At 42.9% G+C, this 24,319-nt stretch overlaps 1 protein-coding gene across 2 annotated transcripts; it reads right to left on the bottom strand.

Annotated features, from left to right (window-relative positions):
* Positions 1–1,956: 1,956 nt before the first annotated feature.
* On the bottom strand, positions 1,957–22,152 carry Ntan1 (N-terminal amidohydrolase 1). Of its 2 annotated transcripts, XM_076382166.1 has the most exons (8): positions 22,125–22,152; positions 14,403–14,512; positions 4,280–4,471; positions 3,505–3,570; positions 3,248–3,430; positions 2,962–3,170; positions 2,618–2,779; positions 1,957–2,299 (listed from the first exon to the last, which is right to left on the bottom strand). In XM_076382166.1, the coding sequence occupies exons 3-8, from the start codon at positions 4,464–4,466 to the stop codon at positions 2,174–2,176; spliced, it is 933 nt and encodes a 310-aa protein (XP_076238281.1). In that variant the 5' UTR covers positions 4,467–4,471; positions 14,403–14,512; positions 22,125–22,152; the 3' UTR covers positions 1,957–2,173. The 2 variants fall into 2 exon arrangements, with proteins under 2 accessions (XP_076238281.1, XP_076238282.1); XM_076382167.1 differs by lacking the exon at positions 22,125–22,152 and having other exon boundaries at positions 4,280–4,467; positions 14,403–14,447.
* Positions 22,153–24,319: the final 2,167 nt, after the last annotated feature.

Consider the following 24,319-nt stretch of genomic DNA (forward strand, 5'->3'; position numbering starts at 1 on the left):
ACAACCATAACTTTCCTTCAATCGCAAGGCTCGCGTGATATGAACAGAGAAAAATTATTTACATCGTTCTAATATCTCTAGCTTTCCTGTCTTTTATGGCAAAACGTCGGAATGTTCGTTGCGCGAACCTTCCCTGATTCATCTATGAGAGAGAGATAAACGTAAGTGTAGCCTGGTTGAGAAACAAATCGACTTGGAAGACAGAAAACAGAGAGACTCAACAACCGCTGATCCCTTAAGACTATCGCTCCTAGTAACAGTCGTACGAAATTATTATAACTAGCCTAACGATCGCTCAGAGACGCCGTTTCTCTCATTCTTTTAGTAGAGCAAATCGCGAATCGACAAAGGTATATGTAGCTACTCGATGTCTTTGCATGGAGGATGGTCTGAAGGAGGAGGTCGATGATTGTGGAGCGAGGACGACTGACAGTCGCTGAACGACAATTTTGGGGGCTCTAGGCGACATAATAAATTAATATTGCAAAGCACACGACCGATTCATTGGTCATATATATGTATTAACAGGAAATAAATAGGTACACGAGTCAGAAAAATTTTGGGCAAAAATTGGTCAACTTTAACTGGCTATAACTCCACGAAAAATCGTCGTAGGATCGTGATCTTTTTTTTATAATAAAGCCTGAAGTCTCTACTTTAAGCTGCTGTCTCTTGATTTTAAGCTCAATGCACTCCTATCATTAGAACTCTTTAAATTCGAGGGCATGTTTTTCGAACTAAAAATTGCAAAGTTTGATGAGATGCACAGATTTGAAAAAATTTTTTTCAGGAATAACACTTAAAGCAGCTTAAAGTGTGAATCTTCCCCTTCAATTTACAAAAAAGATCAAGTCGCTACGATTTTTTTTCGCAAAGTTACAGCACTTTAAAGTAGACCCTGCATTTTGGTCGTATATTGGCACCACCCGATGTGGTGCAAAAATGCAAGGTCTGCTTTAAAGTGCTGTAACTTGGCGAAAAAAAATCGCAGCGACTTGATTTTTTTTGTAAATTGAAGGGAAAGGTTCAAACTTTATGCCACTGTAAAGGGCATTCCCCAAAAAAATTTATCATGCCCTGGAGAGTCGTCTGAATTCGGGAAAGATTCGGAGAAAAACCACCTTCTCTTCCTCGACCCACATCCAAAAAGAAAAGCATCTTCGAAAAAAATCAATTCAGGGGTGTAAAAGTAGAAGCTTTGCCCTTCAAAATGAGACCAGGCTCACTGCCGTACGATTTTTTTTCACAAGGTTACAGCACTTTAAAGTAGACCTTGCATTTTTGCAGCACATCAGATGGTGCCTATACATGACAAAAATGCAAGGTCTACTTTAAAGTTCTGTAACTTTGCGAAAAAAAATCGCAGCGACTTGATCTTTTTTTTTAAAATACAGGGTAAGGTTCACACTTTAAGCTACTGTAAGTGTTATTTCTGAAAAAAATTTTCTCAAGTCGGTACATTCGATCAAACTTGACAATTTTTAATATGAGAAACATGTCCTCAGATTTAAGGAGTTCCAATGATAAGAGTACATTAAACTTAAAATCGAGACACAGTGTCTTAAAGTAGACACTTCAGGCTTTAATACAAAAAAAAGATCACGATCCTACGACAACTTTTCGCGGAGTTATCGCCAATCAAAGTGCTCCAATGTTTGCCCAAAATTTGCCTATGTCCTTTTTACAGAAAATCTCTCTCACCGATTGTCAGTCCCTTGCCCCTGTCCTCAAGGCCCTTTTCTAAATTTGTTCTAACCTTCATCTGCGTCTAAAATCCCCAGCCTCCTCCTTCAAACCACCCCCAACACGTTAATCCTCTCAAAACCGAACTACAGATACAGAGATCGTAGAAATGAACTCGCGTAACAGGCAAATACGCTGGCGTGTTATCGCGAAGAGCAAGATATCGGCGGTATCCACGCACGTTTCTCGGTAATAATAAATAATCCGAAAAAGACGTTTCGCGAGCAACGTTCGATAAGATAAAAAAAAGAAGAAAAGGGAAAGACGGTGGTGTCCGATATTGGGCTGTGTCTGACTCGTTACGGGCGATTCTTCTTCGTCGCCTCGCGATTTCTATTTTTGGATTTTATATCACCCACGGGGAATTGTTTCGCAAACTGCTATACTTCTCGCGCGCAAAACCACCAACGACAGACGGAGCAACGAAGTTCTAGTATCTAATGGGCTGCCAGACGCCAGTGGCCTCGTCTCGGCGGTAGTAATGAGGTCTGTTGTCCCGAAAGACTGTCACGGCTGGAAATTGATTGTCCTGTATGTACTTCAGGGTTGCTCGTACCTGAAACAAGCGAATAGACAAATCAGTACAACACAGAATTTAATAGATTCACTATTGTGTGAGATAAGCGACTCTGGCACTGGCCATGCTCAATGAAAAACAGTCACACTGTGAGTCCAACTTTGCACTTGATAGAAAGAGTACCCAGCATTGTGTGTCTCTGTATCCAGTGCAAAATGAGACTCTTGTAGTGTTGCTGTTTTTCGTTCAGCATGGCTAATACTATTCGTGTCCCATGAGGAGTCTCCTGAAACACATTTAAGGCTTACTTTTCAGGGACTTCTCATGGAACAGATAATAGACTAAAGTCTTGCTCACTTGTGACACAAAATGTGGAGGTTCCACTTCTGGCGAAGTCGAGAGATGCTGCAGGATGAACTGATCAGATTGAGCCAGCCAGAGGTCCACTCCTCGCAGAGGTTCATAATTGAAGGGGCCAATTCTAAGCAATCCTAGGGTGCAGTCGTAAACGTCTAGAACCTGTTACACAAGACCATGTCAACAAAATTAATTCTGCAAAATAACTTCTAAGAGAACATAGAAACAAAGAAGACTGATTTTCTATGAATTCTTGTGGAGATTACTGTGAACTGCAGTGTCGAGGAAAAATAAAGTGCACACACTGTTATATTATTTCTCTATATTTTTGACTAATTACTCACCTGCTGTCCCCCAGTGAAGTGTCTAGCACTCCTGAGCGCCTGGTCAGGGCCCTTATCAGGGAATGTCGCAGGGAAGATCTCCCCCGTCTTCACGTTCAAGCCGATACCATAGATCACTGGCCAATGAATGCCGCCTCTCACGGTGGTGTTCAACTCGCCTACGCAGCAGAGAGTCAAATCGATCTCCACTGGCTGTTTGTGGAAGGCAGCTGCAAAGACAGGAGCGTCTTTCCCTTTCTTTCCACTTGAGAGTTTGTCTATCAGGGAGACTGGTTCAGAGACTTACAGAGAATATTGCAGAAGAGTTCCTCGGAGTAATTCCTTGGGTCAGAGTACCCTCCAACGAGCTGCAGCTCCAGGCGACCCTCTGGGAAGCCGAGGGCCAGCTCGTTCACCCTTTGCACCATGGCTGCTGCTGCATCCTCGGTCCCTGCGCCATCCAGGTGGGCCAGAGCTGCTGCTCCTGAACCTGAGAAGAAAATATTTCTTTATTTTCTCTCCACAAGTCTACTGATTTCTTCCATTTAGTGGACTCTTGCTCACCAGAATGCCTCATGACGACAATTATGCAGGTGGTCATGTCGTCTGAGCCAATTATGCTGACGTTTTCTGGGGGAAAAAAGAGAGCAATGTTAGTAAAACTAGCGACGAAGAGAATTTAAATAAAAGAGGGAAGAAAGTTTTGTTATCAGTGCTTATCGACGATGGTGAGACAGTAGTAGCTCGATTCTCAGAAATATTGTAGCTGCAATCGGTCATTAATACGCGTCAATGCTATGATTAGACGCAAACAGATGCTAATAACGCGCGCTGTTTCTTGCAATAATGACAGAAGATGCGGGAAATTACGTAAACGCTGCGATACGGTTACCAGTGGCATATGTAGATAAATGTTGCATACTGCACAGTCAGATCACATTTTTAAATACCTAGACTTTTGGATAATTAAATTTCCTAGGACCTGAATTTTCTTATACTCGAACATCCAAAATACCTAAGTCCCTCGAGAACCTGAATTCCTTAAGCACACAAATTTTCCAAATACCTGAATTCCTCGAATAGCTATCTAAATTCTCAGAGAACCTGAATTTTCCATGTACCTGAATTTCTGAATATTTCAAACTTCACATATTTTCATCTTTTCTATCTTTTGTATCATTTCTTGTACTATTAATGGGCCTTTGCCCTTAAATAAATAAATATTCAAGTATCAGTAATTTGATCAAATCTGAAATACTTTCCAAAGTCAATAGTACCAAGCTATCTATGTCCATCTGAAATAGTGAAGGATTAACAGATAAATTAAGGCGCTGCTCACTGTCATGAGGCAAGGTAGCAGCCATTTCCCTCTGCTTGACATAGAGAAGACCCATGGGACCAACTAATTTCGCTGGCATGGAGTGAAACTGCGCCGCTGTCTCGCGGTACATCGGATAGGCAGCGTACAAGGACCTGCTGTCCGTCGGGATGTCCTCCTGCAGGACCCCGTTCACCACCAGCACCATTCTGTCTGCAAAGAGAAATAATGGAAGCTTGCAAATTACCCCGAGTCAGTTCTGTTTTATTCTAAAAGGGAAATCTTCGATCCCCTATTTTTAGGAGTGCCTAGGGGACTACTTATGGTAGTTTCTTTAATATACGAGGGTGGGAACCTCAAACGAATCTTTGTGGACAAAGTGAGCCGTTTTTTCGCGAGAAATTTCTAGGTGGCACATTCGCAGAACGCAGACGAGACATCTGGTTACATGCTAGGGGCTATTTTAAAACTGGCGGCCGTAGAATGCTCCAAGATGAGTCTACTCCACTTAATTTCGAGTCACCAACTCTTGTGATAATTAAATTACGAATATATTTATGGAAAATTGAATTCGGCAAGAGGGTAGAGACTGCACATAAAAATTCATCTCAAGAAATCTGTAGAATATCAAACTCAGAAGCGACTAATATTACTAATTAAAACTAGCCATGACAAGAAATTTGTGTGAATGCAAAATCCACCCCCCAGTCTAGTGACAGAATTTTCTTCTCCCCAGATGTCTCTGCGTTTAAAAGCTGCCCCTTTAAAATAAAAAACAGAGGGAGAAGAGCATCGAGCAGTGTCAGAGGACGTCCCTCCTCGTCTCGTTCCAGTTTCTTTTCTCGGCTTGCCGGTAATCTCGTTAAACAAACGAAAGGTTAAACGCGGAACGTCGTTCGAGGCGAATGACCTTAACCTTTGGGGGTGAGCCAGAGGAGAGAGGCCTAGCTCTCGGCTGGCTTGTCCCGTGGTTTTATTGTTAACGCGATTAACGCAACGCCAGTCGGCCGTAGCCCGAGTGCCAACAATGCCCCGTGTCGCTGATCTTCGATCTCTCGCTCCTGTAACTGGCTTTGTCATAACGCCTCTCGTTGATCAATGGCACAGATAAAATGGGAGGACTTTATTGTGAAGGTGCACGCCTCGGCGTTCTTCTAAAACCTCGCGACTCTTTGCTCCCATTCCATCGATCGCTGAAAAGCTACTCCACACTGTCAATCGTTCGAGTTGGACACCTAATTATCACGAACTGAGGACTCAAGTGTATTCTCGATATAAGCTCGCGGGTCACTGATGAGTCTATAATGATGAGTGTCTTTTTAGAAGAGTTTGTAGGTGATACTTTCTCGATATAAGATCGAGTGAATTCTATTCAATTAGTTCATTATAAAAATTCCTAGATAATTAATTTATTAATTGATTATAGGAATAATGGCTCAAAAAGTCGTGAAATTACAAAATAGATCAGGGGACTATCAATTCATCTAGGGGAATTTTCCCTCTAGGGGAGTAATCCATCTAGAGAGATTATCCATCTAGAGGGAATTTCCATCTGGTGAATTTCTCATCTAGGGTAAATTTCCATCTAGTCCCTAATCTCAAAATCGGAAGACAGAACGTACGTTATCCAGAAGTCGTCCCAAGGTACGAAGTGATCCTGCTTAATGCACCATTCACGGGATACCCAAAAAAGTCACTGCACCCTTTTACCAAAAAAAGAAAAACCCCAGATCGTGGCAAGCACGATAAAATTCATCCACTTTTCTCGATCATATCGTTGGGCAGACGGCAGGCGCGTATCGACTCCTCGGTTGGCTCCCAATGAATCAACTCTGTACAGCTGTTAATTAATTCGTCGCACGAGCGGTGACGCGAAAAGTCGTAAGATCGTAAAGTCGATCGCGTTCCGACGTGTCGGTCGATCCGTCATCGAGCCAGGCCACGACTAAGCGCATTCACGCGGCCTCTCCATTCAAACGTCGCTCGGCTCATTAACCAGCGGCGCTAATTATGGCTCCCGTTATCGGTGGAAATGCCGATTGGTCGATCGACGCGATCCGCGGGCCGCTGGTGGGACGGCACGAAAACGTTCGGGGCCAATCGAAGCGGGTGGTACCGATCAGATATCGAACCGCCGCCAGCCAACGAGAAAATAACATGTTTGCCTCGCTCCGAGCGCCTCGCTCTCGACGGGGGCTTCGAAATCGAAATCTCCCCTGCGGTACGAGCACTTTTTACTCGGCCCGCGGCTCTCGATCGTTTATCGAGCCATCCCCAATGCAGACGATCGCCGAATATACCTGTACAGGGACTCCTCTTTTTGCCTGATTCGAAGGGGACGAGCTAAAGGGTACCTAACGGGGCAAACTTGAACGATGATCGCTTGGGGATTTTTTTTTCGAGGATTCTCTAGGGAAATTACAAGCTTTAGAATCTCTGGTGAGAGATTAATTCTGATTTTTTGTCGAATCTTCTGATTGTTTTCCGTACAGGGATTTCTCTTTTTGGTTAATTCGAAGGGCAAAGTTGAACGATGATCGTTTGGGGATGTTTTTTAGGGGGATTTTCTGGGGAAATTACAAGCTTCACAATCTCTGATATTAAAAATATTAAAGATTAATCCTGATTTTTAGGGGTGGACTAGGGAATTTTTGTAGAATTTTCTAACTGCTTTTTGGATGAATTCCTAGAGTACAGAATGTTGTGCTGAGTTATTGATTTCTAGAAATTTCTATCTCACTTTGACGATTTTTTTCCGATACGTGTATTAGTTATCAATACCCTATCGATTTTTTCTGGTTTCTGTTTTACTCTTGCCGATTTTTTCTGATAATTTATCGACTCTTAAAGTGGTCTACCAAGGGAAAGAAAATGAGAACCAAAGGGAAGGCTTCTCACGACTGAAGATTCTCTCTAAATTCTTGCATCGAAACCGAAAGGAGCGATGAAGAGTTGTCTGCGATAACATCGGGATAGAGAGGCGTTCGCTCGAGCGCGATTACGCAAAGCAAAGCATATTTTAATGACCTTTATCTCGATCGGCGCGTGCACGTCCTCATGATACGTCCTACCGCCCTATCGGCAGGGAAGATCTACTCCTCTTGCGCAACAAGTTCGGTAAAAATCTGAAAATAGTCCCAGCAATGCTCTTCGAAAACAAGCTCAACAAAAATCGAGGAAATTCGAAGAACGAAACTTCCAAGAAATTGCTGACGCGTGTTTTGCAATGTTGTTTTCCTCTTCCTATCCGTTATTTTTATCTCCTGACGTTATCACTAGCACGAGCGATCTAGGGACCTAAATACATGTCTCTTAGACAAAACTACCTAAGTCTCGCAACTTTCTTTAAGGCTTCCTATTTCTTCAACTCTCACTTTTGAATCAACAATTCTTCTACTGTCTTTCCTCTTTGATTTGCACTGCTCTGAAGCTTGAAAAGCAGGAGTTCTGCGATTCTCTGGGGTTCAAAAATGGTCCCATAGAGGACTTAGACTGGCCAGCGAACGACGAAAGAAAGAGGCGAGGGAAAAAGAAGACGGTGAAGGCTAAGGGGAGAGGACGAAGTGGACGAAGAAAATACACCGCGACCAGCAATCTGGTACAATGGATTTTGAAGAGTGTAATTTTCGTTGGCAACAATGGCTACGCCTGCCGTATAATCTTACCGTCGGCGTGGTTCTAATTTTCCGCGCGTCATGGGAATTTCTAGCGAGCTCCCTCGCGCCAGGTCTTCGAGGAATCGACCCTTCGAAAATGCTGTTCGATCTTACCGCGCGAAATTCGAAGAGAAAAGTATCTATTTCAACACCACTCAATCAATTCTGTGATCGCTAAGCAAAACGATCTAAGTCACATGTTCTTGTTTTAGAGATATTCTCGTGACCAAGTTTCCAGCTTCAATACTGTCTTATAGACTCGTCACTTGCGTCTTCTGGGACCCTTATTATCAGAAGAAAATTAATTCACTGAATGCCCCTTCTTTTCTCTAAAAATATAAATTCTGTATTCTACATCTCTATTGAGGCCTCAACTCGAATCTTTTGAAGATGTGACATCGTTCTGCCTTGCAACCAAGGAATTGCACGAAGTACAAAGTCTCTAGTCTCTTTATTTAAATAATAAAAAAGGCTTCACAGTTTCAAGAACAATTCCTGCTCCGAGTCTAATTCCTCGCAAAGTAGAATAAAAAGAAATGGAGTTAAGGCCCAGGGACCAGCGAACGTCACTTTCATCACAGAAAGTGCGAGGGCCCAAAATAAAAGGCGCGTGCTCGCGACTGCTCTCAGAATTATCTAGATACCGATCGACGTCCGACTTGAGCTATATACAATTATAGAGGAGGGACAGGGGGAGGGTGAATCGTGGCGGAAGGAGGGGGACGGGGCAGAGAAGGGCCAGGAACGAGCAAAACGGCGGGGCCCTTCGTGACCATAATCGGCGGGGAAGGCTGGCTGGATCGAGCCACACGGAAATCCACTTGAAAAGTAGCCATTACCTTAATTATCGGCCTTTCTAAGAGGCTATGCACGCTGCCTGGGACTCGAGGCTCCCTGTGTCCGTCAGTCCTGGGGAACCTCTTTCAGTGACAGTTTTTATTGGCTGAGAAAACTTACAGGTTCTTTACTTGGGCCAGTTTGACTTTCAGGTATAGAATGATAAAAGTAATAATGGATCAAAGAGATGAAAATAGTCAAAATAGAAATAAGGGTAATAATGATAAAAATGGTCAAAATGGTAATAATGGCAAAAATGGTGGAAAAAAGAATAGAATTACTTTTGAGAGCGTGAGGCAATTAATGGACCATTTAGTTTTAGATAAGAGACCCCTGGCCATGGAGGATGGTATTTAGCCGAGGAAATGCATCGTTCCCGATGACTTTCGAAATCGTTCACGATTTCCCGATTTCAGCATCCACGAGGCGTTATCAGTGCTCCAGATACGGGAGGCGCTCTTACGAGGATATTTATGCTCGCCGCTATCTCGACGACCGCTTTTTCGATTCTGTATCAGCGTTCGCCGCGTTGTACGCGTTGTACGATTTATCTGTCGCCTCGCGTCTACCGAAACGCGAACGTCAAATCGAGCGAGACGCTAAAAATACGATTCTCATTAGCCGCGATGCGATACGCTCGCGTGATTCGCGCAATCGGGCGAGTATAAATTTCCCTCTGGTCGCTTCTCGTGTCTCTCCACACGACATTCACTCTTTCCTATTTCTTTTATTCCTTCGAGAATTTTATCTAGACTGTATTTATCGCGAGCTTATTCATTAATGATTCGTCTTGGCACTTTCACGCTGTTCTAGGTGCTAGATGAGCGTATATTAAATTCTTAGGTATTTTATTGCGAGTGATCGCGAGAGGGACTTCTTAAGTCGGCTGAACGCAAAAACTGCAGTAACTATAATGTATTCGAACGCATTTAACGCATCGTGTACACGAAGGACACTAATTGTATGCAAAGTTTGCCCCAAATCACTGACACGAACGTTCTATGCTTCCCTTGGGTTCAGCGAGGGCTAAAGTACGCGGCTCTAACAGTTTCATCGATCAATCGCATCGAATTCCAATGCACCCCGCGCCTTATGCAAATTGGGACTAATAGCAGGTAGCAAACTGTACTCTGCGTTTACATCGAATATTAGCACTGTGTAGATGTGTATCGAAGTGGTCCAATAAATTACCAGATACTATTATTATGGTAACCTACTAGTAGACTGCAGATACGTATGCAAATTCGAGTTTACGAAAGAAAAGAAGGGCACCAAGATCCAAAGTAAATTGAAGTTTCTAGGAAATGTGATTTTTTAAGAAAAAGAAAGTTTGCTTTTCCTTAAAAATATTTTAACAGAAATTTCAATAATAGGGACCTTTAAAGGCTGACTGAAATAAGAGTAATTCATTACAGAAATGTTCACACGAGTTGTAAATTTACAAAGTGGATCCAATGTCTGTCGACTCATCTATCTAGAGGAATTTCTCATCTAGGAAAATATTTGCTCAAGGAGGATTTTCTATCTAGAGGAATATTCAATCTAACAGAATTTTAATTAAAAAAAAAACTAGGGTCCTTTAAAGGTTCACTCCCTGGTCGCCAGAATCCCAGCCTGTCCATGAGACCCCAGAAGCTGAAGTCGAAGCCTCTGGAGGCCCAACATTCTAGGAAGGATGCGGTGTCGAGCATCTCGATCGAAGCCTTTCTTATCCACGATCCTCGGTCTTTTTGAGGCTGTAATTTAGAAACGGCATACCGAAGACCTCTTATCCGCTCCTCCTCCCCTCCTCCTCCTCCTCCTCCTCCTCTTCGCCCCTCCCCTTCACGCCCCTCTCTTCATCGTCGTCTCTTCTTTCTGTACCGATTACGCGCAGAATGCACGGCAACCACGTAGACACACGCGCCTGCCATGCAGACCCGACGTGCACGTACGCGTGTGCGCGCGTAATTACACAGGCTCGGTTATTTATTTAACCGTGCAAAAGGGCCGTGGCCATTAACGGGTGCCTTTCCTCGAATCACCCTCTTCCACGGGGCCGGTATTCTAATGGCCGATCCGCCGCGGCGAGCGTATCGTTGGGACCCGAGGGATTCCGCCTATTTGGAATTTTTTCCGGCGCGGACGCCTGCGCGTAGGCAATTATTGAATTCGACCTGCACCGAGGCGCGCGGCTCGTCCGTGGTTTTGAACAGGCCTGGGCGTTACTGAGACGAAGCGGAGGAGAGATGGGGATTCGAGTTGCGCGGCTATGAGGCTGGATACTGCTTTTTCTGTATTGTTTTATTATTGTTATTGTTGTGGTGTAATAGAATAATATTAATGTGATATTATATAAATATTATAATATTTATGTAATAGATTATTAGAGTTGCAAAAAGATTCTTGTGAAATCTCTCTCTCCGTCGCCAGAAAAAAATACTATGTTCTGATAATAAAAGTGGCTTGGGCAGTATTGCGATAAACTATTTGAAGAATGAGAATTCTCAATTCTCAGGATTCAAATTATTTAAACATTAATTTGTCTAGGTATTATTTGTTTAAAATAGCTTAACTATTATTGAGATAAATTATTTAAAAAACGAGGATTGAGATGATGTAGGTACCCATTCAACTAGATGTTATTTTTCTTATTTTTTGTTTTGTTTTATTCTACATTGATCTATTTTGTAATATATTTTTTAACATCCATGTATATATAGGACGCAATTGGTAATTATAATAACTGATCTCTAAGAAATCCGCGGATCCTCGGATCTTCAACAATCTCCCTCCCTCATGAGAACGATAAAAATTGCGAAGCGAGTTGTAGAAGTTACCTATCTCCGTTCGCGCGAGAGAGAGTGGAAAATTTCACGGCGGCTCGATCACGAGGGAAACGATAAATCGTTTATTAGCACTGGGGCGGACTGTTTACGCGATCCAAGGAGGAAGCAAAACAAGGAATCGAGAAACTGAATCGAATCGTTTCCCGATAACGACTCGAAGGAGGTCGACTCCCCTCTTTTCACTCTTGTTTCCTCGGTTTAGTGATCGCAGAGGATCGCTATGACGAGGGAAACACCCCAGGAAGAAAATAAAGTTGGCCATACTGTAAAAAGAAATACTTAAAAAATATTTGAAATAATGTACTTGCAAAGAAATGCTTGAAAAAGAAGAATTTAAAATTTTGGAAACTTAGACTCCCACAATTGAAAATCCCGCGAAATTCAAAACCTACCTACAACATTATAAATACTGTGGCTGAAGAGTAGTTCATTTTTCAAAGAAATGATTATTTAGAGTTCTACTTAATTAATTATGTACAGATACATCATACTTCAATTATTGGTAAATCTAATCAACCTAAAACTGCTGGTTCTCGAGTAATAATCGTATATACAATGAATTTATAATAATGTATGTATAATAATATAGTTAAACGAGTTTGGCGAGGACAAGTTTCGAGCATAAATCAAGCTGATACAGGCATTACACGCGTCTGCAAGAGGAATTCACCTGCAGAGATCAGAACGTAGTCTTGGTCCTGGAGGACCTACTATCTGAAGGAGATCCATATCTGATGTCGGAGATGGTGATTAGACGTTTAATTAAGACGGGTAATTAATTAAGCTACGAGTAAAGGAAAATGTCTGTGTTGCTTCTGATGACATGGAACAATATTATTACCTCTAGCCATAAACATCTAATTAAAATTCAAACTTTTCCCAAGATCACAGTTTCCAAAATTTCAAGATCAATTCACAAAATATCATTCATGATATTAATTTCTAAGAAGATTTAACAGTAAATTGAAATAGGCAAGAAGAATCTTAAAAAATTGGGACTCAAAAAAAGAAAGCAGGAAGTTTATCTTCCACATGATTATCCTTCCAACGATAAAAATCGAAGTCCCTCAATGCAAAGCTTTAAGAAGACTCTTCGATCGCAGGAAACACGGAGCAACGTGATCGAGAGTCGCAATATGAAAGAACAATCGACAATAATGCCTTTATTCGTCCGACCTGGCTTCGACCAGACACTTTTTTTCGTCGATACATATCCCTGGACCTTCAATGGACCCCTGTCTCCTTCACTTCATTCCTCGATCAAGGAGAAGGTCAGCTAAGGCTCCCACATTTGAAAAACCCACGAAATTCAGGGCTCACTATATTATAGAGTCACTCAAAGCTTAGAATTCTCTCTATCGAGTCGAAATACTGTTTTCAGATAATGTGTAATAATGTAATATAATACACATCACCTGTCCCCATGTGTCGAGAATCAGATCGGAGATACTATGCAAATAGCCAGATGCGCGAGCGATGACACAAAGTGATTACAGGTTCGTGCATATTTGACAGTGGCCAAGTGGCAGCTATCCTCGATGGGTTGAAATTTTTGTTACACTACTAATCTCTGATAAAGTGAATTTATCGGAAAGGTTATCAGCGGGAAGGCGAGCAAAAAACGTCCCATCGTAACGATCTCTGGCTGTTTTTTATCAAACCGAAGCGTGACGCGCGTAAATAATTATTTACGATCTGGGGAGAGATTCCGTCTTTTTTTCCTTCGTCCAGAACCGTAACGATCTTCGAGGAATAAGAGAGCAGATAAGAATTAGAGAGACCATGAGAACAGAAAGAAACTTGAGTAGATTAGTTTATGTTTTAGCTATGACAGAAGTAGTACAATCAGAGAATATAAGCACAATGTTATTCACTTGTGGAGACTGTCCTGAGTATATTTTTTTTAAGATAATTTGGGAGCAATTTATCTATTCAACTATCTCTATCTCCTATTTATCGATTACTTATGAATTTTATAGAATACTTTAATAAAGAATCTATTTCCTAAGCATCTCATGTATTTTCCCAAAAGATAATTCGGGAATGATTTATCTTCTCGACGATTTTTATCTATCACCTCCACTGAAACAGTTAAGGTACAACATCACTCAAGTAGGAGTTTCTGTGCATGTTAAATGTGAAATCTATCAAGTAAGAAGACCGAGAGAGAAGAGGAGGCGAGTGACGAACGACGGTAGAAAGGCAGAGAGGAGAGAAGCGTTTAAGGAGCGACGAACCGAATCTATCTGCCCCGAGGATCGATTTGGATTTTCATGCCCAAGAAGCCCCAGCCTCCCGTGCTCTCCTTCGGGGCCGGGACTATTAAATTTATGGCTTTCCCTCGTCCAAGCGAGAGACGATAACGCGCATAATAAGCGCGGTCAGATAACGGGTGACGCATAAGTTACTGCACCCCGATAAACGTTGCTCGTGCGCATATCGCGAAGGCTTGCCGATGCCTGAGCAATTCAGACTTACGAGCCACGAGTTTCTACGAACAAAGAGGCTCTGGATACAGAAGGTCACTCGAAATAGTATAAGCTGTGGCAGAGGGATTCCACGTGAGAAAATAAGACAGAAGAATGGAAAGAATTTTTTTGATAGGAAGTCTCGTTCTCGAGAAAAAAGAGCTCAAAGATTTGGGAGGGCGTGGCAAGAAAGGTTCCGCCTACTGAGTTACGCGGAGCGATCTGATAGGGCGAAACTTTGACAGTCTTTTGCGGGAAAACGGTTCCCTTGTGGAAGATAGTTCTTTTACAAGATTTTATGCTCTTAATGAGTAGAATATGTTGCAATAAGAAAATGTGGAAATGGCCGACTTACCTTACGTCTCTGTGAATTTCTCTTCAGGCCAATTGACACGTCCCCGCCGCCATTTTCGAGGAATCCCCCTTCCGAGGTTTTGGCTCACTCCTCTCGGTCAATTTTCCTTCCTGCAACAAAAATAGGACAGTTATGTTAGAGAAACGCTTGTAGTATCTTGTACGAAGAACTTAACTCTGCTTCCAAATATGTAGATACGGAGACTGCCTTTGCAGATGTGGAAGAACAGTTTAGACTACCATAAACTTCCAAAATTTAGTTGTTTACGCGTATTAGCTGCAGCTGTCTTCCCCCAGGGCAGGTGTACGAAAATCTCCAAGCGACGAGCCCTTTATCGCGTTAATTTCGAACGCCCTGTCGAGTCCAAGCGTGCTCCTCTCCCGTTCTGCCTACTACTACCTCCAGAGGAAGGTTCTAGCGCTTGGGATGATTCGGATCGCGAGTAACGGTATATTGCTGCAAGTTTGTTCGCCCTAAGGTTAATACGAGCCGCCTCGAAAGGTGATTCATGCGACTGGAGCAAAATAAAAAGCTGACTGGTTCATCCTTCGACTTCTAAACCTGGATATATTAAGCTACACTCCTGAACATGAAAAATAAATTGGAGTTGGAGTCTCTGGAAATGTTATCAAGTCCAAAGTGATCTCAACTTAGAAGTGGACTCTCTGGGGCAGAAATGTAAAAATTCGAAAAGGAGCTCGTGACTGGATATCACCTCTGGCTCGTCATTTTATGCCCCACGTCCACGTCTTCGAGCACCTGGCGGTCCTCTTTCTTTTGCCACTCGAAGGAAAGGCGAACGACAAAGAATATAGCATGCGGTCCCATGTAAAGTAACTATACAATCGGTAAACTGGATTTGCATACAGTGGTCCTGCGAGCCTGCAACCGACTCTCTACATATTTATGCGCTACGACTTCCTTCGATTGTTTATAAACGGACTCGAGCCACCACGCTCGTCCCGATCCGCGCTTTTTTACGACCCACTGGCTGCCACGGACTTTGTAGCAACCATTAATTATCGTTATTCCTCGACGAGGAAAATACGTGGTCGTTTACGAGCTGCGGGACCTTCGAGCTTTTTGCTACAGAGATTTCTTGCGCACTGAAAAATAGAATAGTGGGGAAATCCTTTCAAAAAAAAGCCTAGGAACTTTTCTTGCATGCTAGAGAAAATTAGCTACCTAAAAATTAACCTAAAAATTTGTTAGAATTCTAAATAAAATTTAACAATCTTTTACCCCCTTGTGGTGACTTTCTACTAGTATGGTCTAGGCCCTCTGCCCCTGAAATGACCATAATTTCAGAAAAGCGCAGTATAAAATATATACAAGGTGTTCAAAAGATGCGTGACCAAGAGGTTAGAAAATTCTTTAAAAAAAAAAAAGTGGTCCAGTGACAGTAGTGACAACAGAGTGACTTCCCCCGAGCAACGACCGCGCGAGGCAACGATAATAGTAATAATCACGGGATCTAGCGTCCGCGCGTGCGCAGCGGGCAAAGGAGGATGCGCGCGACTAGCCTCCGCGCACGGGGCGCAAACGTCGGAGGAGCAACGCGTATAGGTGGAAGGAATACGGGCAGGACGACGAGTACACGTACAGTGTTTCTGTACACGTACACGTACGACGAGCTAGTCCGCATTCCACGAGTGGAACAACCGGTACACGGTCCAGTGGCTCTCAAGCGACGTCTCGTGGATGCGCTCGCGCGTGGACAGGATCGTTATGCAACTGGGGACGAGTCAGTGGCCCGAACGATTCGCGGAAGATGAGCTGCCCTTCCGGGTCCTCTTTCCCCCACCCCTTGCACGCACTCGTATTTCTTCGTCCTCGTCCCCTGTCTCTCGTCGCTCGACCACTTTCGCGGGAGCGCACACTTCGACGCGATCGAAATCGAAAGTCGTTGGCCAAAGCGAAAAAGGAGAGATGTGGGGAGAGCCAGGGGACTCCTGGCTGAGACGTGGACGATGGCATAATGACTCAGAAAAAGACTGCGCTAAGGTGTATTTAAGTTTAGATGTACCAGCAGTAGTCTCAGCGCTCTCAGTGGTCTCAGCTGTTTCAGAGAGCTCAATAGGCTAAGCAGGCTTAGTAGGCTCAGTGGTCCAACTAGGTTCAATTATTTCGGCAGCCTCAGTAATCTCAGCACTCTCAGCAGTCACAGTACTCTCAGTAGTCTCTGGAGGTTCAAGAGTTTAGGTATTCTTAGCAATTTTAGCAACCCCAGAGGCCTTAGTCCTCACAACAGCCTCAGTAGTCTCAGTGGTCTCAGCACTCTCAGCGGTATTATTACATTGTCCACATAACTTAAGTGAATCACAGTAGCTTTTTTATAGGATCTGACTAGTCCCAGTATTCCCACTAATCCCTCAGCCTAAGTTTTAGTCTCAGACCACTAGCTTCAGAACCTTCCTACCACTATGAAATGATACTACACTTCTAATAGCTTCGATATGACTTTCCAAGCGCGGCAAATTCGAAACCAGTGGCATCCATTCGTTCTGCATCAAAGAGGATCGCGGAGAATCCGAACGGGACAGCGGTTAAGGCAACTTTGTCCTAATTCCAGGCTCCATAAACCTCTCCAAGAGGAAACTGCTTGGCGGAGCGTCGAGCGTATCTAAATTTCTGGCATCGCGCTTCGGGCTAAGCCTGAACCCGAGTTTCTGATTTATGTAGGCCCCGAGGGGAGTCCAGTTGCCAGGCCTTCTTCGCCCGATGCAACACTCCACACACGCGTGCACCCCTGTGTAACGTCTATCCTCCATGCAGGTTTATACACACGTGTCTCTATGCACGCGAAGCACGAGATGCAACTGGCAATTATAATTCTGGAGCCCAGAGCAGAATCGTATTAAGAAATGTATTTAATTTTATATGATTCGAGGTGCGAGTCTGGGGTCCAGAATCTGGGGATGCAGATTCAGAGGGCTCAGGAGGTTTGCAATATCGTTGCAATTCAAGGAAGCAAATGAAGAGAGAATCTGAGGATTCCTCTGTGGTTCGTTTGGAGTACTAAATGTCACCGCTACGATAATATTTCTCGCAATAACCGTACGTCGCATGGACCAACGTTGCGATCCCGACATCCTCCACGATCCCACGTGGTTAATAAATAATATTTATCCTGACGTTTAACGGCCCATTAAGGCGTCATCGCAAGCCTATCGATGGAAAATAAAATAAATTTCGCGTGGTCGCTTACGAAACCTGTTAAAGGAGGATTCATACATCAATGTCTGACTCGATGAGAAGACGCACGTGTTTTGAAAGCTAAAATACTCTCAGCGTGAACTTTAGGCGGGAAATTTTTCAATTTGAATCTTAAAGCAAGTATCATTCGTTTTGGTGAACTCAGACTCCCTAGAAACCCAAAATAGACTGCTTCAACAATTTTCCCCTAGATTCTGTATTTCTTCTAAATTCCCTAGAAACTAGTTCCCCATTCGTCAGAATAAAATTGAAACGTTAGGGAAAATAATGGCGTGTCGTCTGGCAAGTAGCTATCGCAGGTGAGCTAGCGGGAGTGCAAAAGGTTAACACCCTCTACTAGCCTTAAGAGCATCTTAACTCACTGAAGCCCGTGACTTAAGAGAGTTTCGAGCGTCTTCCTCCTAGCATTCGCGCTGTTCGTTAAGGGACGCTTCGAGACGATTCGAGATCCTGCCGATTGCGCTGTGTCAGAATGGAAGCCCGTTAGCCATAACACCGCGATGCAAAATCGAAGCGAAAGCCAGCTAATTGCATCCAGGGATCCTCCGTGCGAGAGAAAGGAGCAAGAAGCCTAGCAAAAACTTGGCGATTTCTTCCGCGACAAGTCCCCTCCTTATTAAACTAGAGCCTCGATGGGACCTTGATTATCTATTATACATTCACTATTATCCAGATCTCAGATTATTCTCAATACACGTAAGAGATAAGAGCGGAGTCATCATCTTGGCCAAGATTTAACGATGGGTTAGCGAGATATGGATCAGAACTCGGGTGGATGCTTTAGCTCTGAATTAGTATTAGAATTATCAAGGCTCTGGCGAGCTCTCTGCTCGAAATCGATCCAACACGTGGGCTTCCACGCCAGATCGTGCCTCCCCAGATTCGGTTGTTGCTCGACTCGAGGAGCAATTACCGCTTACGGCCGAGCAACTTCACCGTCGATTAACTGTAACGATAGTGGCCCGTGCAATGATTCACGATCCAACGCGGCCGCAATTTCCAGCTCGTTTCCCTTCGGTTTCCGTGAAAACGAACTCCCAGGACGAAGTTGGACGCGATGGTAAGGATGGAACAGAACCCAATTGGAGTGAGGGGTTCCATGGTCGAGATGCGAGTGATGATTATGATTATTAAGTGGTTGCGCAAGAAGGTACGATTCTCTGGTAGTGGTTGGTCTATCTCAACGCTCGCGAGCTGCATGTGGCTCTACTAGTTACCTACTGTGTCTTATGGGTTCTGGAAATTCTCTTAGGAAAGTATTCTGGGGAGAAAGAATACATTTATTTTTTTGTTCTAAGAAGACTATTGTCTTCAGAAAAATTTGATATAAGGATAAGAAAGCAGAGGCTTTTACCTTTAAAATGAGCCTGGGCTCACTGCTGTGTGACGTTTTTTCATGAAGTTACTCCCTAGTTTCTAATTGATCTGTAATTCCTAGTTACTTTCTAATTCATTGATGCACCCTAGTCCCTAGTTACTCTGTAGTTCCCAGGTACTAATAGCTCCCTAGCATCTAGTAGTTCCCTAGCATCTAACATCTCCCTAGCATTTAATAGCTTGATCTCCCTATTTCTCAGAAGGCAGAAACCTAGTACACAGAAAGGTGCACGGGAATAATTCGAACAGAAAGAAAGGAACTTCTCTATCCCGAGGCAGGTATACTGTTCAATGATACATCGTTCACGGAATTCGCGACTTTTCCCCGATTCGTTCGAAACGTCGGAAGAGGATGGAGATCGACCGCGTGGGAAACTCGCAGGCCATGGCTCGCGAGCATGGGAATAGCTATCGGTTATAATTCCATACCACGGCTCGGCTAAGTACCTTTGCGATTGGAGTACCGTCCACGTGAAAGTGTACAGTTACTGACCCAACTGTTAAAATCCTCCATTACTCACGAATACCCTGCCAACGATTCTACGAACTGCTATATTCAGTCGCAGAATTAGGGAAACGAAATCTAGGTAAAAAAGATTTCTTTATACAATTTATTTATTAAAAAAAAGGGAGAAAACTCTATCAGAATAGGCTTTATTTCTTTTTGGGGCAAAGAGTGGGCCAAAGTGGGGCAGAACAAAGAGGATCGCGAAGAGGGAGAACAGTCGAAAAAGAAAGACTGAAGGGGAGGCAAGGGAAACGGAAAGAAATAAAACGCGTGAGCGAGTAGAAGATCTCGCGCGCGAATACACGCGAAGATGGGTCGATGGTTGCGGGTGAGAGGGACGCTCACGTGTGTGTGTGCATCCAAATGCACGTACACGTGGAGTACCAACAAAACGCACGTAGACAAGATACAAGACGAGGCTCCAGGCGCGGTCAGATTAATGAAACTCATGCGAACAGTGGTTCTCAGCCTCTTCTGGCCACCCTTGGAGCCTCTAGACGAAGCAACGAGGAACATCTTACCAAAATCTTTCCAACAAACACCAGCTCACGGTTGGAGACAAAATGGAGATATAGCCTGAACGAGAAAAATCTCCAATGGACATAAAACAGAATTTTCCAACTTTGGAACTCACTGTTTATCCACGATTGAAGTTTTACTTTCAATTATAGCTGTGTATTTAATATTTTAGATGAATTAAATTTGGCTCGAGTAAATTAGTGTGCAGAAATCACTGCCATAAAAAAGGACAAGCTATTGCGGAAGTGGAAAGGAATAGAATCGATTCGATGAGCCGCTAATTAACTGTCAAATTAACACGAGTTATAGCCCCACGCCTTAGAGAAGGAATGTCGAAAGAAGTCAAAGGCTCCGTTAACTTTGCCTCGTACCTGCATGCCCATAACCTCACCAGCGAGATTTATTGCAGCTGATAGCGTTATCCATCGCCCACTGGGCACACGCGATTCATTTGCATATTTTTTATTGTAAAACCACAATTTGTAACATCCTGCATCCGTAGAAATCGATTTCCTAATCAATTTCGTATTTAAAAACTGATAAACAAAAAGAATGAGGTTAGGTTATACGATCTTCGAAGCACGCGCATTTTGAAGCATCCTGTATCTTTAAAAACCGATTCATTGAATTAGTTTCGTGCTAAAAAGTTTGTTTAATACAAAAATTGAGGTTACGTCTCGCCAACCGTCTTCGAAAACACGCATTCAGGTCTAAAATTAGCGAAAAGGTTAAGCGTTGCCCTTCCTTCCGGCCTCGATATGCAGATCACGAATGAGGATTTTAATTTAAGATTAAGTCGATTTGAATCGACATCAAAATAATCGAATGCAATTGACTACCACAGGAGTAGAACCCGATAAGTCCATTTTCCTCGATTTTTTTTTCCTCCAGAAACGTGGAGAACAAGCATGAATAAATGGAATTATTTCGTGTCGATGAGGAAACACGATGCATATTCAACTAGCTTTACAGTCGCGATACTGTGACGAAAGAGGGGATCGAGTGGACACTAAAGAGGGGAGATCGCTACACGACAATTCTCTTTTATTCCAGATCGTATGCGTTCCCTGTCCACTAAATTATGCAAGTCCGTATTACGATGCAACTTTGCCCCTTTTTCTACGTGTGCACATGACACGTGTGTGCGTACACTCGTGCACGCGCAATGTTTCCCCTGGCGACGGTCACGTGCCGCCCGCTTTGCATACTTTTTATGAATATGGAATGAAACTGCGCGACGAGAGCGCGAAATCTATTTCATTCTGCTCGGTTTGAATACCATTCGACAGCAGGCAGATATAACATTGAAATATAAACCATACAATGAAACTATAATCGAATATTAACTCAGTTGTTTCGAAATTCCCGCTAAAATACTCAAACTAGAAATACTAACCTAGATTACTCTAAATTTCCGCGCGAAAATTCAAATATAATATATGGCGCTTTTTAAAAAGAATTCGTGAACCGAAAATTCAACTCTGACAGATATCTTATACTATCATTCACCTCGTCATTAAGATCCATGCTTTTTGTATCACACTAACTATCGTTCTTTTCGAAATATTATTCAATATTTATTCTAAAAAATGTATACAGTTGACGATGTAATCGAAAAGAAAGAAATAAACTAGTGTTTCTTTGCATAGACAACCCATTTTCCTCACAAAAAAAGATTTCATTATGTCTCTATCTAACCAAGCCAGAGGTAAACAAATAACTAATTCCCTGCCACAAGGATACAACTCAAGAAATCTGAATATTTCAACAAATTGTATATAATTTCATTTCACGCAAAAGACACTTTCTCCATACTATAACAATAAGTAAAAGGTAAAAACTTATTTCTCGAGTTACTAAGGACTAACTATAATCAATTTAATACTCTAAATAAGATTATTATTACTGCAAATAATTACAGTGGCTCCCTTAGTATTTAATTTCAATCAAGATATTTTGTACATGTCACAATTTCGCGTATTCATTTCGAATATATGGCGGTACTAGATTTTATCTTCTGCGTAAACTCGAGGGTTTCTATTGCCCCGTGAATAAATAAATTGAAATAAAATTAAAACGAGTTAAAGACCAAGGGGACTCACCAGTGCCGAGGTGGAGAATTCGAAGTCAGTCCAGCAGCTCAGCAGTCGAGGGGATGCTGTGGAAGCGTTGAACCCAGAGTAGGTGGCTGTCGTAAAATCGCAGTTACGCAACACGCAACTGGTGGCACACACGATGCAGTGGGTCGATCGGAAGCGAAACGTCAGTGGCCGCCGTCGGCGTTGTCAACGTGCGAGGACACACGATATTACAGAACGAGAGGTACGAAAGGGACGAGCGACGCGGAGAGAGAAGGCGAACTGAACGAAAAAGCGAACGAACTGAACGAGGTTAGAAATTCTATCGCGGAAGAGGACTCACTCGCGAAACACGTACGCTTTCACAGTGGCTAGAAAGAGAGAGAAAGAGACAGAGAGAGTGAAATGGCCCGAGTGACAGCCGAGCAAAAATTCCGCGATCGGTTACCTCGGCCACGCTCCCTCGTTGCACTTGCTCGCGCTGCTCGTACACACTGCCGGCCGCGTCTGCACTCGGCCTCCGCGGCGACCACTTCGGCTCCCTTCGCCACTCCTCGGCTCTCCACGACTCGCCGCGCTGGGGGGACGCCTCGGCCCTCTTCGTCGCTCCTCGAGTCCCCTCGGCTCGCCGAGTTTCGGCCATCTTCGTTAGTGCTCGGTTCACTTCGGCTAGCCGCGCTGAGGCGACCGCCTCGGCTCGCCTCGTCGCTCCTCGGCTTCCTTCGGCTCGTCGCGCAATATGGCCGCCTGGCGGTTCAAAGAAGCTTTCGAGATGCTTTTCAGGCTTTGTGGCTGGATCCCTGTTTCGAAGGGAGAAAGTAAAGAATGTATTCCATGTAGGAAATAATGAACAGCCTTTTTCGTTCTTTAATCCTATTCTTGGAGTTAAGAATTTGAAATAATATTTGAAAGCTATGCGTACTGAAGATAGTGGGATTTTATTTTCGGTAGATTTCTTGCTAATATGATGAATTCTGTGTAATTAGGTAATGCTTTTGAGATTTCTTTTTTCTTTTAAATGTGAGCCGCTCATTTGCTGAATAGGTTAACTCTGCAGATTCAGAATATTTAATATGAGAAGTTTTATGAAAAATTGCACATCAGTCAAGTGCTTTGAACTCATATTTAAGTTGAACATGAACTAGGTTCACTAAACTTTGCTGTCTTCCAAATATTATTCTGCTTGTTTACGAGAAGAAGCTTGATTAGATTAGTACCTTTGATAAATTGGTAGACGCAATACTGGTCTTTTTTGAGACTGCCAACGAAAACAAAATTCAGTGAGATAATCGTTATCGAAGTTTCTTCAGCGTTGTGTGTAATCGTTCTGCTGTATCGTGGACGATAATTTGGCTGAATTCCTAAGATTTTGATACTGTTTTGGAGTTTATGAAGAGAATGTGACACGTAGCATCAGAGATTAAATAGAGGGAAGGATATTTTCCTGTACACGCCAAGGGCCGCCCTATTACCATTTTTGTGTCACGTTCTGCGTTATCGGGTTAGTCCAAAATGTGATTGCAGCGCCCCTAGCAGTAGTAATTGAAACTAAATATGGCGGGGAAGATTTAAATGTGAAAGAATTTAGTGTTGCAAATAAATACGACTTTAGAAGAATAAATTTTCACAAAAATTCAATTTCTGCCTGGTTATTGACGATGTCGTAGTTTTACAAAATAAAATGCTGTTCTGAAAATATGAAGTTATGGTATCATAATAAGTTTCAAGTGTATATATGAAAATAAAAATTATGATAGTGTCTTATTTCACCTTTTTAAACTACATAGATTCAGTATTTTAATAAAATGCATATGTAAGATGCCTTTTTAGTAATCATCACTTCTGTTACGTCAATCATTATATTCACAGCGTTGAAATCACTGACTTTGTGCAACGAGTGATTCGACAAGTCAGCAGTCTTAAGCTCAAGGCGATAACAAAGTCCACAGTCCATTTTTTTCGGCATTAAAATCTCCTTAATGGCAATTATTAATCAACTCTTATTTTGACTGGAGTATAAATGCAACTATAGGTCAGCAGTCAGGAGGAAACACTCTTTTCCATTTTCCTTATCTCCCTCTTCCTTATCTTTAATATACAGGGTGATACTGAATCGTTGAACCTCTTTGAGAGTTCATGAAACGCTGCAAAAGGTGGCAAGGAAAAATTCCTGGACCTCTTCTCACACGATCTTTTTTTTATTCTCATTAAGATACAGG

This window comes from Calliopsis andreniformis, chromosome 7 (genome assembly GCF_051401765.1).
Source record: "Calliopsis andreniformis isolate RMS-2024a chromosome 7, iyCalAndr_principal, whole genome shotgun sequence".
NCBI classification, from domain to species: Eukaryota; Metazoa; Arthropoda; class Insecta; order Hymenoptera; family Andrenidae; genus Calliopsis; species Calliopsis andreniformis.

What these genes read in the sequence shown, in the direction of transcription:
- Ntan1 (XM_076382166.1), bottom strand. Translation starts at nt 4,466, where the DNA reads ATGGTGCTGGTGGTGAACGGGGTCCTGCAGGAGGACATCCCGACGGAC. An exon ending in TGTCGTCATGAGGCATTCTG is followed by an intron (nt 3,431 to 3,504) that starts GTGAGCAAGAGT and finishes TTTTCTTCTCAG; the next exon opens with GTTCAGGAGCAGCAGCTCTG. An exon ending in CTCCACATTTTGTGTCACAA is followed by an intron (nt 2,300 to 2,617) that starts GTGAGCAAGACT and finishes CGCTTGTTTCAG; the next exon opens with GTACGAGCAACCCTGAAGTA.